Raw genomic sequence first — 17,154 nt, forward strand, 5'->3', positions numbered from 1 at the left:
CAGGCCGGGGACGCGAGCAGTGGCGACATTCTGGAGGTAGTAAGGATGTGCGGAGAGCCATTGGCATAAGTCCAAGGCAGGTTAGAGTCCCGAACAACCTTGGCAGAGTGGTTCTCTGAGAATGTCGATCTGTTCGGACTCGCGACTCCTGAATCGTACCAAAGGTGACTTGTTGCGACCCTGACGGGGGAAGCAGGGTTTGTGTTTAGGAATACCCCTCCAGCTGGATAGGAATCGATTCGAATCGCCGTCTCTCCCGGATAGTGAGAACTTGACTGAGCAGCGGCAACGTAGATTCAATTAATTTAACGATATGGTTAAATGGATGATGATAAGGTTGCCACAATGAATACCTGATATGGTTATTAATGTTTGCACCCTAATAAAATGATTGCTTAGTACAGGTGCTAATATAGATGACAGGTTAATGGCTAAAAAGTCACTGCTAGTTCAGGTTAAGAGTTGATCATTATTACCTATGCTTTTCTGCAAAAAGAAAGTGTCAGCCAGCTCCACTACATTAAGCTATGCATAATCCTTGGTGTCATTTGTTTGGTTTTCGACGGGTAAGTCTAGCTGAGTACATTCCCGTACTCAGGGTTTATTCCCTCTTGTTGCAGATGACCTTCTATATCAGGGATTCTGCAAGTACTGTCTCCACCCGGCGGGTGATGAGGACTAGATCATGGGCATGATCTCCTCTCTCTTATCTGAATGCTTTTGCGGTCTGTGATCAACCAACCAGTATGTGTATTTGAACTCGGTGTGTGAGTTAAACTATTTGCTTCCGCATGTTTTACAAGACTTGTTTTGTAATAACAATGACTCTGTGATGATGTAATCTATTTGCGAACATCTGCGAAATGTTGTAACGTACGATATGTTATGTTGGATTACTGTGATCTTGGTTGTATGCAAGTTGGTTTGAAATCCTTCGAGATTTCGGTTGACTACCGGGTTTATATGGGCTCAAGTTCGAGAATTTGATCGTTTTGGCGATTGTTTTTGTACTTGTGCTCTTATAAATTGGTCAGTTCTGTGACACATAGATTGAATGTAGCTGACGACTAGCTATATATCGAGAGAGTACATGTTATGCCACCGACATAGAACGTGATTGCCGCCTTTGGCTGGCAATTTCGTGAGGACGAATAGGATGAGCATGCATCATGATTGTGCTTGTGCATAAATATGCTTCCCTCACCTTGTTCTAATGCTAAGTAACTTGTGATTAATGTGATGTCACTATTTTCCCTGTGTGAAGCTAGCCAAAATGCCTTGTCTCATGCTGCTTGAATAGCTATGCTTGAAGTTAGTGTGTGATTAGCTTTGCCTCATATGTTGGCTTCCAAAGGAAATAGATGACAAGTTAATAGTTAACAAAAAGTTCACCCCTTTGAAAACTAAATTGCTAAATGTAAGTAAAACTTGTTTTGTAGAGATATCCACCTACTCAGTAAAAAGGAAACAAAAGATAATAGTGCCTTACCACCATGTTTTGCATGATATGTGTAGTGGTGTTGTTGTAGGTGACTGCTTGTTATGTACGAGCTTTGTGCTTCGTAATAGCCATTTAAGCTAATTGGGTTGAGTGTTTCAAAATGCTCGCTTAAGACCATGATGTAGGCGTGGATGCTCGTTGTCTAGGTAGTGCCGTAGTTGTCACCCTTTTGTCCTCGATAAGCATAGGAGTGTGGAAGAGCGCTATCCTAGAGCAGCGTCCAAGTTTTGGTAATCTCATGGTTGTTGTCTCCCATTAAGTTCTCTCTTAGGAGCCTGAGCCTGTACACGTGGTTGCTAGCCTTGAACGTTGCGCTACAAAGACTTTATCTATGCCTTTGCTTGACCATAGGCCCAAGCTTAGTTCCCTTGAATGCTTGCATGTTTCATGGTTGTCCCGCTCCTGTGTGGGAGGACCCTGCTCAAAAATCCTTGTCGGACCTCATTGCTCTTTCTCCTACTGATGAGCTAGTGTAATGCTAATCGCTATCTGCCCTGGCTTTGGAACCTTTTCCTCGCAGATCATGTCATTGCTTTATCAACTCAATCCCTAGTCAGTGCATTGGCTTTGGCCCTCGAATCTCGTTTGTTTTGTCTCCAACTCTTTCAAGTTTCTGGATGTTTATCAGTCTTAATCTCATGTTGCTCCTCGGCAAGACCAAATCTCATGTTAATCTTTATCTGGTAAACACTTTGGTGGACACAAGCCGTATATGGAAATTGTTAGAGTTTGCCATTGGTTCTTATCATGATTCCATTGACTGCGATGTTGTGCCTATATAAGCATGCTCTATGTTGTTAGGTAGACCATGGCAGTTTGATAAAGATTCCTTGGACTTTGGTCAAACAAATCAATACTCTTTTGTGTATAATGACAAGAAGATTGTGTTTCACCCCATGTCCCCTGAGGCTATTCTAAGAGATGAACTTGTTAGAGCTAGCAAACTTAAGAATCAGGCTGTTGCTAGTGAAAATCAGATTGTCATTAATGAACTTGAGAAATATAAGAAGAAGTCTAGTAAATATGTTCATCATAATAAAAATGAGATCAAGCTGAAAGGCTCTTGTTACTTTGCCACCAAATCTAATTTGGATGAGATTGATGCTAGTACTACTATTTGCTATGCTTTGGTTTGCAAAGAAACTTTATTTTCACTCGAAGATACATCTATTTCTTTGCCTCCTGCTGTCACTAATCTTTTGTAGGAGTATGTCGATGTTTTTCCAAAGGAGGTACCACCAGGGCTGCCACCAATTCGAGGGATTGAATACCAGATTGACCTCATCCCCGGGGCTTCCTTGCCTAATCGTGCGCCGTACAGGACCAACCCGGATGAGACAAAAGAGATTCAGCGACAAGTACAAGAATTGCTCAACAAAGGTTATGTGCGTGAGTCTCTTAGCCCTTGTGTCGTTCCCGTGCTTTTAGTTCCTAAGAAGGATGGATCATGGTGTATGTGTGTTGATTGTAGAGCGATAAACAACATCACAATCAGATATCGTCATCCTATTCCAGGTTAGATGATATGCTTGATGAATTGAGTGGCTCAATTGTGTTCTCTAAAATTGATTTGCGTAGTGGTTACCACTAGATTCGCATGAAGCTAGGAGATGAATGGAAACAATGTTTAAAATGAAGTTTGGTTTATATGAATGGCTAGTCATGCCCTTTGGATTGACTAATGCACCCAGCACTTTCATGAGATTAATTAATGAGGTTTTACGCGCTTTTATTGGTAGATTTGTGGTGGTGTACTTTGATGACATCTTGATATATAGTAGATCATTAGAGGAACATCTTGATCATTTGCGTGTCGTTTTCAATGCTCTACGGGATGCACACTTGTTTGGCAACTTTGAGAAGTGCACCTTTTGCACAGATCGAGTCTCTTTTCTTGGATATGTTGTGACACCGTAGGGAATCAAAGTTGATCAAGCCAAGGTTGAGGCCATACACAGTTGGCCTGTTCCCTGCACGGTCACACAAGTGCAGAGTTTTCTAGGACTTGCTGGTTTCTACTGTCGATTTGTGAAGGACTTTAGCACCATTGCAGCCCCACTACATGAACTCACCAAGAAGGGTGCAACCTTCACTTGGGCTGCAGCCCAACAGGATGCTTTCAACACGCTCAAAGATAAGTTAACTCATGCACCCTTGCTCCAACTTCCTGATTTCAATAAAACCTTTGAGTTTGAATGCGATGCTAGTGGAATTGGTTTGGGTGGTGTGCTGCTACAAGATGGCAAACATGTAGCATATTTTAGCGAAAAATTGAGTGGGCCTAGTCTGAACTATTCTACTTATGATAAGGAATTGCTTGCTTTAGTTAGAACCTTGGAAACATGGCAGTATTATTTATGGCCCAAAGAATTCATTATACATTCTGATCATGAGTCATTGAAACACATTCGAAGCCAAGCAAAACTGAACCATAGGCATGCTAAATGGGTTGAGTTCATTGAATCTTTCCCTTATGTCATCAAACACAAGAAGGGTAAAGAAAACATCATTGCTGATGTTTTGTCTAGGCGTTATACCATGCTGTCCAAACTTCATTTCAAAATATTTGGATTAGAAACAATTAAAGCACAATATTCTCATGATGATGATTTCAAGGATGTGTTGCTGAATTGCAAAGAGGGACAAACTTGGAACAAATTCATCCTTGCTGATGGGTTTGTATTTTGAGCTAACAAGCTATGTATTCTAGCTTGCTCCGTGCGTTTATTATTGTTGCAGGAAGCACATGGAGGAGGACTCATGAGACATTTTGGTGTGAAAAAGACAGAGGACATCCTTGTTGGTCATTTCTTTTGACCCAAGATGAGGAGAAACGTGGAGAGGTTCGTTGCTCGCTGCACAACATGCCAAAAAGCTAAGTCACGCCTTAATCCTCATGGTTTATACATGTCTCTTCCTGTTCTAAGTGCACCGTGGGAAGATATTTCAATGGACTTTGTTTTAGGACTGCCTATAACAAAGAAGGGGAGGGATAGTGTGTTTGTTGTTGTGGACAGATTTTCTAAAATGGCACATTTCATACCATGTCATAAGAGCGATGATGCTACACATGTTGCTAATTGTTCTTTCGTGAGATTGTTCGATTGCACGGTGTGCCTAAACACCATTGTTTCTGATCGGGATGCAAAATTTCTTAGTCATTTTTGGAGAACTTTGTGGGCTAAGCTGGGGACTAAGCTTTTATTTTCCACTACTTGTCATCCCCAAACTGATGGACAAACTGAGGTTGTCAATAGAACATTATCTACTTTGCTTAGGGCTATTTTGAAAAAGAACATAAAAATGTGGGAAGAGTGCTTGCCTCATGTTGAGTTTGCTTATAATCGTTCATAACATTCTACCACTAAGAAAATCTCTTTTGAGATTGTTTATGGGTTTGTGCCATATGCTCCTATTGATTTGTTACCTCTTCTGACCTCGAAGCGAGTGAACTTTGATGCTAAACAATGTGCTGAACTGATCTTAAAATTACATGAAACCACTAAAGAGAAAATAGAGTGCATGAATACAAAGTATAAACTAGATGGAAGCAAAGGGAAGAAACATGTCATTTTTGAACCTGGTGATCTAGTTTGGCTCCATTTGAGAAAAGACAGGTTCCCTGATTTGCGAAAGTCTAAGTTGTTGCCTAGAGCTGACGGTCCTTTTAAAGTGTTAGAAAGGATTAATGATAATGCGTACAAACTTGAGCTACCTGTAGCTTTTGGGGTTAGCCCCACATTTAACATTGCAGATTGGAAGCCATATTTGGGAGAAGAGGATGAACTGGAGTCGAGGACGACTCCAATGCAAGAAGGGGAGGATGATGAGGACATCCCTTCCATTGATACAACCACACTTTCTGCACAACAAGGTCCGATGACAAGAGCTCGAGCATGACAACTTAATTATTAGGTAAAGTCGTTCCTCACTGTTCATACAAACCTGTCTCAGAATTGGATGCTACTAAATCATGGTGATGATTGTCTTATTCTTAGGAATGTTGGTCAAGACCCTATTGCCTCATGTTTAGACCCCATGATGAGGATGGAGCAGCCGAACAAGTGGGAATCATCATTAATGGGGCGCTCAGCTCATCTCGAGACAACAGAAAACACTCCATTAAAAATACCATAACTCCTTTATACGAGATCCAATGAAGCTGTTTTTTGACTTGTTGGAAAGAGCTCGGCGTCCTCTTTCAAATGGGTCCAACCCCACTATCAGAATCTACCTAAGCTGTGCGCAGCAAGCAAAAGGATGCACAGACCTACAACTTGGGCCTGGACCTTGTACTAACTAGAGCCCATTGAGGGACGTCCAGATTAGGGTTTCCCACTCTCCCTTGTGCTCTCCTCCTTATAAATAGAACCAGCAGCCATCAGAATGAGGGTGGGTTTTGTTTAGATGCAAGATAGCTGCTGCTTCTTCCTTATAAACGCGTGTGTCGGCTAGACCACCCGATTTGCTTGTTTCAAGACCCCAACTTGTGATTTAGATTCAGCCTTTGGCTTAAATCCGTGAGTTATTTGCTTGTTCATCTTATTCTTGCTTGTTCTCGGTTGCTTGCAGGTTCATGATGTTCTTGGCACGGCAAGAACATCACAATCGGAGTCGGTGTACCTGTTGCTAAGGCGCAACAACCTTGTGGTCGTTGTAGTCGGATAGCCAACGTCGAATCCACCCCAAATCGAGTTTATCCACACTCACCAAAAGATCAGGAACAACCCCTTGTCCCATTAGTGTGCGTGCGTGCGTTTATAAAGGGTGAGTATGCGTTCGTGTGTGAACGTCGCGTCTGGGTCTCGCAAAAAAAAAAAAAGAATCAAGCCAAGTTGGATTTTTTAGCCATTTATATTTATAGAGAAAGTTCATTTTTAGCTCTTCAATTATTGGTTGAGTTTTATTTTTGGCTACGTAACTTTTAAAAGAAAAAAATTTAGACCACCGAACTATTAATGTTGATCAAATTTGGCCATCAATATAACTGGTTTCTAAGGTGGTTTTATATTTTTAAAAATAATAAAAATTGATTTACTTTCTAAAAAAATCCTAACTAATTCATTTTAAATCAGAAAATACCAAAATAGTACTTAATTTTTTTTTAAAAAAATATAGTGACTCTATTTATGCTAGAACTTGAGTGATTTGGGTCATATTTATAGTTGTTGATAGTGTTTTATTGCTCTGACAATTATTTGTTTAACTCATCATTTTGTGCTACATTAAACCTAGAGATTATCCAAAGGAATCCATCATTTTGTGCTACATTATATTAGTACCAGATATGTTAGAGTTAAATTGAGCAAATTATTTTGGAAGGGATAATGATGCATAGTAGTTGTAATGGCAAAATATGATTTATATGTGTTGGAGCATGGCACCTGTCAGTTTAGTCCCTTTATGATGTCTTCTAGATATTAATTATGTTTACGCGTAGTATGCTATGGATTCTCTTGGTTAATAGATGATCTAATACAGTAGAAATTTATAATTTATAAATAAGTAATGAACATGAATATGATAAATGAACTCTAGGAAGAGAACCAAATAAAATACCATTAACTGCAAATATACCTTTAGAAAAAATGGCACAAGTTTTATATTTTTCTAATTTATAAATGCATTAGTTATGGATTTTTAGAAAATAAACCATTTTTTTTAGAAAACACAAATCATCTCTAAAATTAGTTAGATGGCTAAAACGTTTCAGTATTCATAGTTCAGTGATCAAACAGTGATAACTTTAGAGTTATATATTGTGTCAAAAAACTTTAGAGTTATATAGTCAAAAAAAAAATTAACAGGAGTTAGACGCTAAAAATAGTTTTTCTCCTTGTTTATTGAGCTGTTCCAACACAGTGACTTTGCCCAATAGGTTTTTAACATTGTATAATTTCTCCAGGCTCGATGCGAAGCCAAGATTAGTGGAGATGCAGCAGAAGAAATTGGAGAAGAAGCAGGGCGCCCGCTCGATCTCCCTCTGTTCCATCCGTGTGAGGAGCAGCCCGTGAAAGCAAAGAAGGAAAGGGTAGCGGCAAATGAGGAAGAAAATTCGTTTATGAGTCCCAAACTCATCAAATGGTATTTTGACGGGTTGATCATATTTTATAATGGTGATTCAGCGAATCCCCGTTATAAAATTCTCATCGTAGAATGGTATTCAGCGAAGGCCACTTGTTGCAGTGGCTGAATTCCAAAAACTCCACCCCGGAGCCCTGGCGCAAGCCCGAGAGCAAGTGGATGGGCGCACGATGTGAAACAGTGAACGGTGTGAAACGGTGAAGCTATGTTATGCCCACCGCAAGGAAACACCGAAGACTCCGAACCAGTACACCAGCTTTTCCTTCTCTCCTACTCTCGCTTCTGCGGCGAATTTTCTTGCCCCGCGCCGGCCGCCGTGGCTACCCTGCGCCACCGCCCCCTTCCAACGCCTTCCGGGAAGACAAAAGGTGAGATTTTTTTTTGCTGTACTCCCGTTCCCCTCTTCCAGTACTTTCATAAAGTACCTCGAAGTCGTTTCGGGCTCCGGGGAACGCCTCCCGTCCGCATGAAGCCCCAGCGGGCTGCGGTCCGTCGCAACCGCCGTTGCGTCCTTTGGTGCGCCATGGTTTCCCCACGGCGGCAGCAAGTGGGGAGGGAGAGCCTGCGTGGCTGCGTCGATTGCGACGGATGTGAGTACTGTACGGGCTTGGGGGAAAGTTTGTGTATGATTTAGTTCTTATTTCCAAAGGTCTCGACCTGAGTCAAAAGTTCTGTTTCAATTTGCTTGTGATCTGGGATGCGATTACTGGTAGGTACCTCTTCTTCAAGTCCAAAGAAGTAAGGTCTACCTTAATTCTTAGTCCCTATTTCCGATTCATTTTTTTTTTCTATCGGAGCTAGTTCTTTGATAGTAAGGATACTTCGAAAGTGAAGCTTATTTTAGTTGTCCTTGCCCACAATTTTTATATCTATTCTTTGTTCGAAGTAGGTATATAAGTATTTTTTGTTAATCAATCAGTTCTTTGTTTTTGTTTCCTTCTGTTTGTTCTGTCATATACTGCAATCTGAAACAAACCCAAAGGTCATCATTGTCCTATCGCGCTAGTAAATAGAATTAGATTTCACGAGTGACCAATACAGAATTTCTACTAGGTCCAATGGAGGATGAGGCCATGAGAGAGCAATTTTATATAGTTTTTTTAAGAATGATGCTTCCCCATTGCGCAGCCTTCATAGGAGGCCAGGGGTGCGGGATGGGGATTCAAACCCCCACTGGCTCCACCAGGCCACAGGCCTGTCAGCACTGAACCTACATTTTGGTGCGGAAACCTTTTTGCTTATAATTAGTATGAGGATTTTTTTGTTTTAAAGAAAATCCTGAGAAAAAACATGGTAGCAAATTAGCTAACTAATACTGAATGCTTGGTATGGCTTATAGCGGCTCTTGCTTGTTTAATTAATGTTTTCTATGTAACTTTGTAATAGGTATATTGTTATTTTTGTGTATCCTTAAATAGTGGGTTCTAGATGTCCGATTTAGTAAATTACTCCCTCCGTAATCTTTTGTAGGCACCGATAGATCTCATGTTTTTGACGTTTTATAAGTCGTTGAATAGGTACCGTGGAGTCTAATCAGTGTCCAACCAAAATCTTTGGCAATTACTCGGCGATCTAAAATCAAAGCGTTCCTTTGCATGCAACCCGGGTCCCGGATGTGAATTGTTTCTGCTGATGTACTGCATGCATGCATGGATACATGCGGAACTAATCTGCGGCAACAATGTGGCCATGCGAGTAGCGTACGGCACATCATTTACCTGCCACCTCCGTCTCCTAGAGTTCCTTGGTATCTGTAAGACGCCTCCGTGCGCCGTATAAAAGATTATGGAGGGAGTATTCCATAGCTGCATTTATGCTTTGGATCATGCGATGGCGATGGCAAGAGGTGATGAGCGTCATCTAGTGCCTTATTTTGCATTCAGCTTCAGTACTCAGAACATAAGGTATTGGATTAATGTTACGTGGTAGATATATTTAATTCTAACTATGGGACAGGCCTGGTGCAGTGGTGAGAGCTATCTCACTGAGTCACCAGGTCGTGGGTTCGAAGCAGCCTCTCTGCAGATTTTGCGGGGGGAAGGCTTGCCTCGGTTTTTCCCTTCCCCAGACCCCACTCATGTGGGAGCCTCCGGCACTGGGTCTGCCCTTATGGGATGTTTGCACTTAAGGCATTGCAAAATTCTTCAATGATGTCATGTGGGGCCACTCCTACTCCGGGAGGAAACACGCCAGGGACGCACAGCAGATAACCGCCATAGTGCGCGATCACCGCAAGAGAGTAGGAGTGGCCCCACATGACAAATGATCAAGAATTTATTACGCATAAAAATAATGACATCTTGGACTTCGTGTAAGGTTAACTACTTAACTCCATGTCTAGTCCTGGAATCTTTGATTTTGTCCTTACTTTTATTTAAAATGCAGAGAGTCGTTTTCCAGTTCTTCTCTGTATTTTAATGCAAGTGGTCTTTGGTAGTTTATTTTTGGTTCTGGTGCCTGCTTGCCATTAAAATGATTTCTTAGGTCTTCTCCCTTTTGTTGCTAGTGCTTCCAGATATCTAGAATGGAAGTAATTTTAGATAAAGTGGAATCAGATTTTACAGATTCTTGATTGTTCATACTAAACTGTTAAACATTTATCAGCTACAGGTCCATGAAACTTTGTTGTCGTGTTATTTGGAAATTCTTTGTTGATGTTACTTATTCAAGAGGAATACATTACTTATTGCATTTTGTTGCAATCTTATTTTGGTATTCAAATTTTTGAGTGATGGTCATGTTTAGGAAGTTGAGTATGTCTGTCAGGTACCCGTTTACCATGTCTACCATAGGGAAACAATCATTTGTAATTTGAACAAATCCTGTTAGTAGGCAGTGCTTTGCTTGTTTGACACGCTATTTTCCCCTATTCAGTTACTTGCAATTTTGGAGCCTTTTTTTTTGGCATTTTTAGTTTTTCTGCTTAATGCTTATAAGAGAAAGGTGCTTCATTTCTTAGGTCTTGACTAAGTTTGAACATGTCATGCTTGGCATGCTGTGGAGGCGAAGATACTCAAAGAACACCTGATAATGGAGGTCCATACCCTGGTGGCTACCCAGCAAGTAATGCTCCTCTAAATTATATATGTAGCTTAGCATTTCCTAAAACTATTATCCATATTCATATTATCAGCCTCATAACCAAACTATCATCGCGGTAGCTGACTGTAAAATTTACCTGAATTATTATCAACCTTCAGGGGATGATGCTTATCGCACTGCTGATCCAACTCCCAGGGGTGCTCAACCTGTGAAAGTGCAGCCAATCGCTGTCCCCACTATTCCTGTAGAAGAAATTAGGGAGGTCACAAAGGCTTTTGGCGATGAAGCTTTGATTGGTGAGGGGTCTTTTGGCAGAGTATATTTTGGTGTACTAGAAAATGGTAGGAGTGCTGCGATCAAAAAGTTAGATTCAAGCAAGCAGCCAGAGCAAGAGTTTTTGGCACAGGTGTGCATTGATTTTATCAATGAATTGTGCATCTTTGCTAGTCTTTCTTCTTATAAAATATATCTCTACACTTGCAGGTCTCCATGGTGTCAAGGCTTAAGCATGACAATGTCGTAGAGTTGCTTGGTTACTGTGTTGATGGGAACACCCGCATCCTTGCTTATGAATTTGCTACTATGGGTTCTCTTCACGATATGCTTCATGGTATTACTCTTTTTACTTCTAAAATCTAGTGTTCTTTGAAATATATTATTCTCTTTAGCTTCTTTCCGGATAGCTGATGAGTTTGAATTTGAACTCCACAGGACGCAAAGGTGTGAAAGGAGCTCAGCCTGGTCCAGTCTTGTCCTGGATACAACGAGTGAAGATTGCTGTTGGAGCAGCAAAAGGCCTCGAGTATCTTCATGAGAAAGCGCAGCCTCATATCATACACAGGGACATCAAGTCCAGCAATGTTCTTCTATTTGATGATGATGTATCTAAAATAGCTGATTTTGATTTGTCAAACCAAGCTCCTGATATGGCAGCTCGACTTCATTCGACCAGGGTTCTTGGAACATTTGGCTATCATGCACCTGAGTATGTGCAGTTTTCTTTTCAGTTTCACTGACACCTGTATCCATTTTTTTGCTTAAATGTTGAAAACTTTGGTGTAGGTATGCAATGACTGGACAACTTAGCTCTAAGAGTGACGTGTACAGTTTTGGAGTTGTTCTTCTGGAGCTCCTGACTGGAAGAAAGCCTGTGGATCATACATTACCAAGAGGACAGCAAAGCCTTGTGACATGGGTAAACATTTATATTAGCTATTATATGTTTTATAGTTCTACAGTTAGAGGTTATCTTGTATTTGTGCAATATATTGCCTTCTTTTTTAAAATACTCATATTTATGCTTTGTGCTGCTTGACGAATCAAAGTAATGCCTATTTTAATGCCTGCAGGCAACTCCACGGCTTAGTGAAGATAAAGTTAGGCAATGCGTTGATTCAAGACTTGGAGGAGAATATCCTCCTAAATCTGTTGCAAAGGTGTGATAAGTTATTTAGGCTCTAGTTGTTGCAACCTTTAGGTTTTCTCTTAGTGATGTGTTCCTTCCTCAGAGGCTAACAAAAGGAGATTACATGCTTCATATAAAATCATAAATAGTAACATTGTTATACTTACATTATGCAAACCTGATATCACATTATCAGTAACTTATACCGTTTCAGCTTATGTTTTCATTTACTGTTGTCTGTCGTCAGTTGATGTTAAATGTTCAATACTCCCACCATTCCAAATTGTAAGTCGTTCTGCTTTTTTAGATACATAGTAAAAGCTATATATCTAGACATAGTGTATATTGAGATGCATAGCAAATATTATGTACCTAGAAATGCCGGAATGACTTACAATTTGGAATTGAGGGAGTATCTTAATGGTTTTGAAACCCTTATTTATCACATTTTCCTGTTCCTTTTGTTGTTCAAATAGTTTGCAGCTGTTGCCGCACTCTGTGTGCAATATGAAGCTGACTTTCGACCAAACATGAGCATCGTGGTGAAGGCGCTCCAGCCCCTGCTGAATGCACGTGCATCCAACAACCCTGGTGAGCACACTGGATCACAATCTTCAATTCACCATTTATGACACAGAATACAGTGTGTCAAGGTTCATTTGTGGAGGAATAGCTGGGAAGCTGGCTGTATATAGATTAGTGCTTGTGATTAGATTTTTGCCCTAGAAGTACCTTATTTGATTCTTCTGGTTGCAGGATGAATGAATGACTGCCGTTGCTTTTACCTGGCCAGAGTATCAGAATCAGACAAATCATGTAGCATTGAATTAAGATAAATATGGTGTTTGGCTTAATACACTTGACCCTGGATGTTCATCAGGAGATAACCTCTCGCAGTTTCTGGTTGTTACCTACTAGTCTCTGTATCCTGAGTGCCATAGACTATAAACTGTAACCTATTGTTCGGTTGCATTCCATCTGGTGTCGGTTAGATCCATGAGGTCAAGCAGCATCCAATTTGAGGATCTCAGTAAAATTCCTCGTTGTAGCCTCCGATTCAAAATGATTCGTTACAGTTTAAGGTTAATACATGGTCTGGCTTTTTGTAAGACGAGGGTATTAGAGACTGCTTGGTTGAAGGCCAATATTTTGGAGTAAGCTAAAATGTGCGCACTACAATATTAGGGCAAGCTAATATTTTGATATAGAGCAATCAAATCAAGGTCGGCACTTGGTTCGCTACCAACAAGTGAGAGATGGTGCCTTGCCAATATTTTGGAAGGCATTGCTAAAAATTCAGTACCAAACCAATCGCATTCCGAATCTTAACTTTGGTGATATTTTGACTCGGTAAAAATTGGCTTGCAGACATTAATGCCTATTTTAAATTGCCATCCTGTGACGAGTATCACCATAATTTTACAACACACATTTTCCCATCTCAAATGGCAAAGGCTATAGTGTGGCTTGAACATAGTACAGTCACATCGATATAGGCGTGATGCCAACAAATTTGGTTTGGATCGTGAAGCAAAATTTGGTGATTAATTACATAGCTAATGGCATATCTTTCTTCCGAACAATGAGCTACCTACTGATTCAAACATGTACGTCTGGATTTTCTGTAAGCAAAAACGAGACCGTGAGAGTTCATCGCTTTGCAAGTGTAAATAGGATCAACATTGACATGGATGCTATGAGCTTGAAGGCTGAGCTCTCCCAGAGATTGTGCTTGTCGCCTGAGCCACTACAACTGGGCTGCTCCACGGCCGTCTGATTTCTTACTTCTTTATTAAGAGTAAGTGCTCTGTCCCTTCTATAATACAGTATGACAGTGCTAACCTTGCACTGCGATAGTGAACGTGCTAAATTTGACGGCTTGTAGAAATGGCACATGTATGTTTGAAGGTTTCAACGGTGAACATTGCTGCAGCCTGCAGGCCGTGCATAGCTTGTCCGTTTGACTCGAACCTTGGCAGTATACACTATTGGGTTTTCAGTGAAAGGTGGAAATGTTTCAAGAACACTTGCGTCCTTTGTTGACTAGATGTTTTCGGGAAAAAACATTATTTTGATATGAAAAAACAAAAAAAATTACCCTCTGAAGTTTCGGTAACCGAGACCGTGGTTCTTGGATGCCGAGTTCAAGTCTCATTACCCTCCTCTTCATCTCCTGGGCTGTCCTCCGATGCTTGTGCAACTATTTGTCAACAGATTTTAGATGTCCTCCGAGGCATTTTGAAGCACCATTCATGACTCAAGGTCTACCTGTGATTCCAGTTCCTTGCTTCTGTTTTCCCAGTGAGCAGATAGCACCCTTATACCCTGTCTCAGCTTGGCCACACCATCATCCTCAAAAATCATATCCTGGTCAATGTTCTTGCTGTTCTTTGATGGAACATTAGAATGGATCTTCAGAATCTCGTTCACGTTATCAAATCCAGCTTTGGCAAAGGCATCCGTGATGTTAGACTCGGTTCTCAAAGAGTAACGATCTTTGAATTGTCTTAGTGAGGGATCCCTGCTCTCGAGGCACTTGTCAAGTTGATTGAGCTGTTCTTATCATTCAGCTTTCCTAACAAACACGAGCAGTGCAACAGCGTTGTCTTGGCTGGCACAGCAGTGGACTCTGCAGTAGCTTGGATCACTGAAAGTTGTGATCTGAGACCATCCAACTCACTGCGAAACTGTAGATGAGAAGAATTATTCATCATGGGAGTTGTCCGCTGATTTGAATAGCAACTGAGAAGAAATGACTAGGAACATAAATAGATTCATACTGGGTATTGACATGAAGACATCAGTACATCACCATTATTAACTATTAAGTCATATATATAAACGCAAACGTTACAGGATCACTGAATAGCAGATGGTCATTTAATCTGAAGCTAATCTACTAAGCGCTAAAAAGTAAAAACTACATGACAAAATGATTACTTAAAGTGTAACTGCTGGAGAAGCAAATGAAATAACAAGCATATGTTCATAAAGATGTGTAGAAGCATAACACAGTAACACAATTTTGATATCGTAGACACTAGACAGCTAATTTCAGTACCATTTCAACATAAAAAATGAAACAGCAAAGTTAGTTCATCACTAGCAATGAGCAAAAGGTAAGAGCAAGGCATAGCTACAGAACCGAAACACGATCTTAAGGGAAAGTCTTGCAGAATACTCCCCTGTCCCCTCCAATCTCAAATATAATTTAAAAGGTAGAGCGAAATTATAATATAATGAAACTACTATTTCTGACAAATTTCAATCACAATATGTGAAATGCTGTTGATGGCCAAATTTTAGATACGGGTGTTTGGTCTGAGGAATGAATTAGTCTATCATCTACTCATTTCTTACCTTTTTTTTGTTTGGTTTGTAGAATGGAATAGGTCGGTGTATCATCATCTTATTCCTCATAAGCTAATCAGTATACTAGCATGAGGAATGAAGTCATTTCACCAAATTTAAGAAATGAACCCATGATGCACCACCTCATCTAAGATGGAGTAATTCCTCAAACCAAACACGCTATTAAGTCTATAACTGTATCTGCATCCAAACCAAAACATTATTTATTTGTGACTGGGAGCCTGGGAGGAGTAATTGCAGAAGGAAGTGGAGAGAGCAAGGGGAGAACACCTGCTCAGTGCTACATAGCGATGCACGCAGCTGCTCATCTTTGTCCTCAAGGCATTTCTGCAATTTGCTCACCTCATCCTCCAAAATTTTCGCCTTTAGCTCAGCGACCTTTCAACAATTTCCAATCCATTGTGACACAGAGCACCAAAATCTGACCAATTACACAGAATGAAACATACCTTTCTGGCTTCTAATTCCTGAGCCAGAAACAGTTCCTGTGAAGCAAGCCTGTTCCTGGCATCCTTGAGCTCGGTAGCCATTGCAGTCACATTCCTCTTCAGGCTCAGTTTCTTCTCAAAAAGATACCTCAGCAGTGGATCCAACTCAAGTGAATATGACAACGATGAAGGAATTGCTGTACTCTCTGAAACTGGCATCACTCAAAGAAATGGCTGCACTTTTGCAAACCCAACAGGAAGAAAAACAAACATAAAGACTGCTCTCGGAAGTAACAAGTTTCACAGCATCATGGTGGCATGACTAATATAAAGATAGCAGAGAATTGAGCTCTGCTTTGATCAAATGGATGAATCTCCACTCGCTGCATGTTGGGCCTGCAAGGAACTCCTCTTAGTTTCCCTCTTCCAGCCAGTGGCCACTGCAGTCTAGTTTTGGACTTCTTTTAGTAACCTAGTTTGATAATACGCTAACAAAAGGGAAGATTTTATTGTGTTTGCTGCATGCATCGTGCTGGAGTTATGCTAAAGCTTCTGAACTGAGATCTTTCGCTTTCTTTGGATCAAGGCCACGAACTTGTGTGGAGCCAAACAATTGCTACTAAATGACAGATATGTTGCTTTCATTAGCCATTTCAGACAATCCTGTGGCGGTGGTGAGGGAGCGAAAACAACCAGTATATTGATCATTTGATCCAGTAACATATACTGGATAAATAACTGAGGCATTCAGTTATCAGCATGTTAGCTTGCCTTTGGCTTTCTGTTGCCTTTTTATGGCCATAAGATGAATTTGAGGGCATAGAGTTGGCAAGGAAATAAAATCGCCTAGTGTAGTTTTTTTTTCTCTTGGTTAGATCATCTATGTTGTGTGGTCGGTGCCTGGCCTCTTTGGCCGCGCACGTCGTAGCTCTGTTAAAGAGGGCGCTGCAGGAGCGTGTCTCTTTACGTCGGTTGCTTCTTTTGTTGCGTGTGCTCTAGGGACCTTGTGTTGGGTGCGGTAATCCTTGATTTCTGCTAGCTTTGTACTTTAACAACTCTACTTCCTCTTAATAAAATATGTACTCGTGGTACGATCTAGAAAAACAAGCATAATAAAAGAATCTATTTCGTATTTCCATTCTCAACATTATAATCACGGAGGAGGCATCAATCATAGTAAAATCAACGAAATCTTATGAATACGAATGGCACAAGCTAGACTGGCTAGTTCAAATCCAATCTTGAGCATTGTATTTATGTTAGATACTTAGACAGGCATCCCGAGCCTGGCCTCCACCGACAAGGATGGCAACGGTTCGGGT

The 17,154-nt window shown here is 40.7% G+C and overlaps 1 protein-coding gene and 1 pseudogene across 2 annotated transcripts; one reads left to right on the forward strand and one right to left on the reverse strand.

Moving 5' to 3' along the window:
* The first annotated feature begins 7,786 nt into the window (after positions 1-7,786).
* Positions 7,787-13,007, forward strand: LOC136449873 (pto-interacting protein 1-like). 2 transcript variants are annotated; one of them, XM_066450094.1, is made up of 9 exons: positions 7,788-7,953; positions 10,545-10,648; positions 10,786-11,033; positions 11,111-11,237; positions 11,339-11,612; positions 11,690-11,822; positions 11,977-12,063; positions 12,509-12,623; positions 12,789-13,007. In XM_066450094.1, the coding sequence occupies exons 2-9, from the start codon at positions 10,564-10,566 to the stop codon at positions 12,791-12,793; spliced, it is 1,074 nt and encodes a 357-aa protein (XP_066306191.1). In that variant the 5' UTR covers positions 7,788-7,953; positions 10,545-10,563; the 3' UTR covers positions 12,794-13,007. The 2 variants fall into 2 exon arrangements, with proteins under 2 accessions (XP_066306190.1, XP_066306191.1); XM_066450093.1 differs by lacking the exon at positions 12,789-13,007 and having other exon boundaries at positions 7,787-7,953; positions 12,509-12,736.
* Positions 13,008-13,198: 191 nt separating this feature from the next.
* Positions 13,199-16,430, reverse strand: LOC136449874 (nuclear envelope-associated protein 2-like; annotated as a pseudogene).
* Between the last annotated feature and the right edge of the window lie 724 nt (positions 16,431-17,154).

This window comes from Miscanthus floridulus, chromosome 5 (genome assembly GCF_019320115.1).
Source record: "Miscanthus floridulus cultivar M001 chromosome 5, ASM1932011v1, whole genome shotgun sequence".
NCBI lineage: Eukaryota > Viridiplantae > Streptophyta > Magnoliopsida > Poales > Poaceae > Miscanthus > Miscanthus floridulus.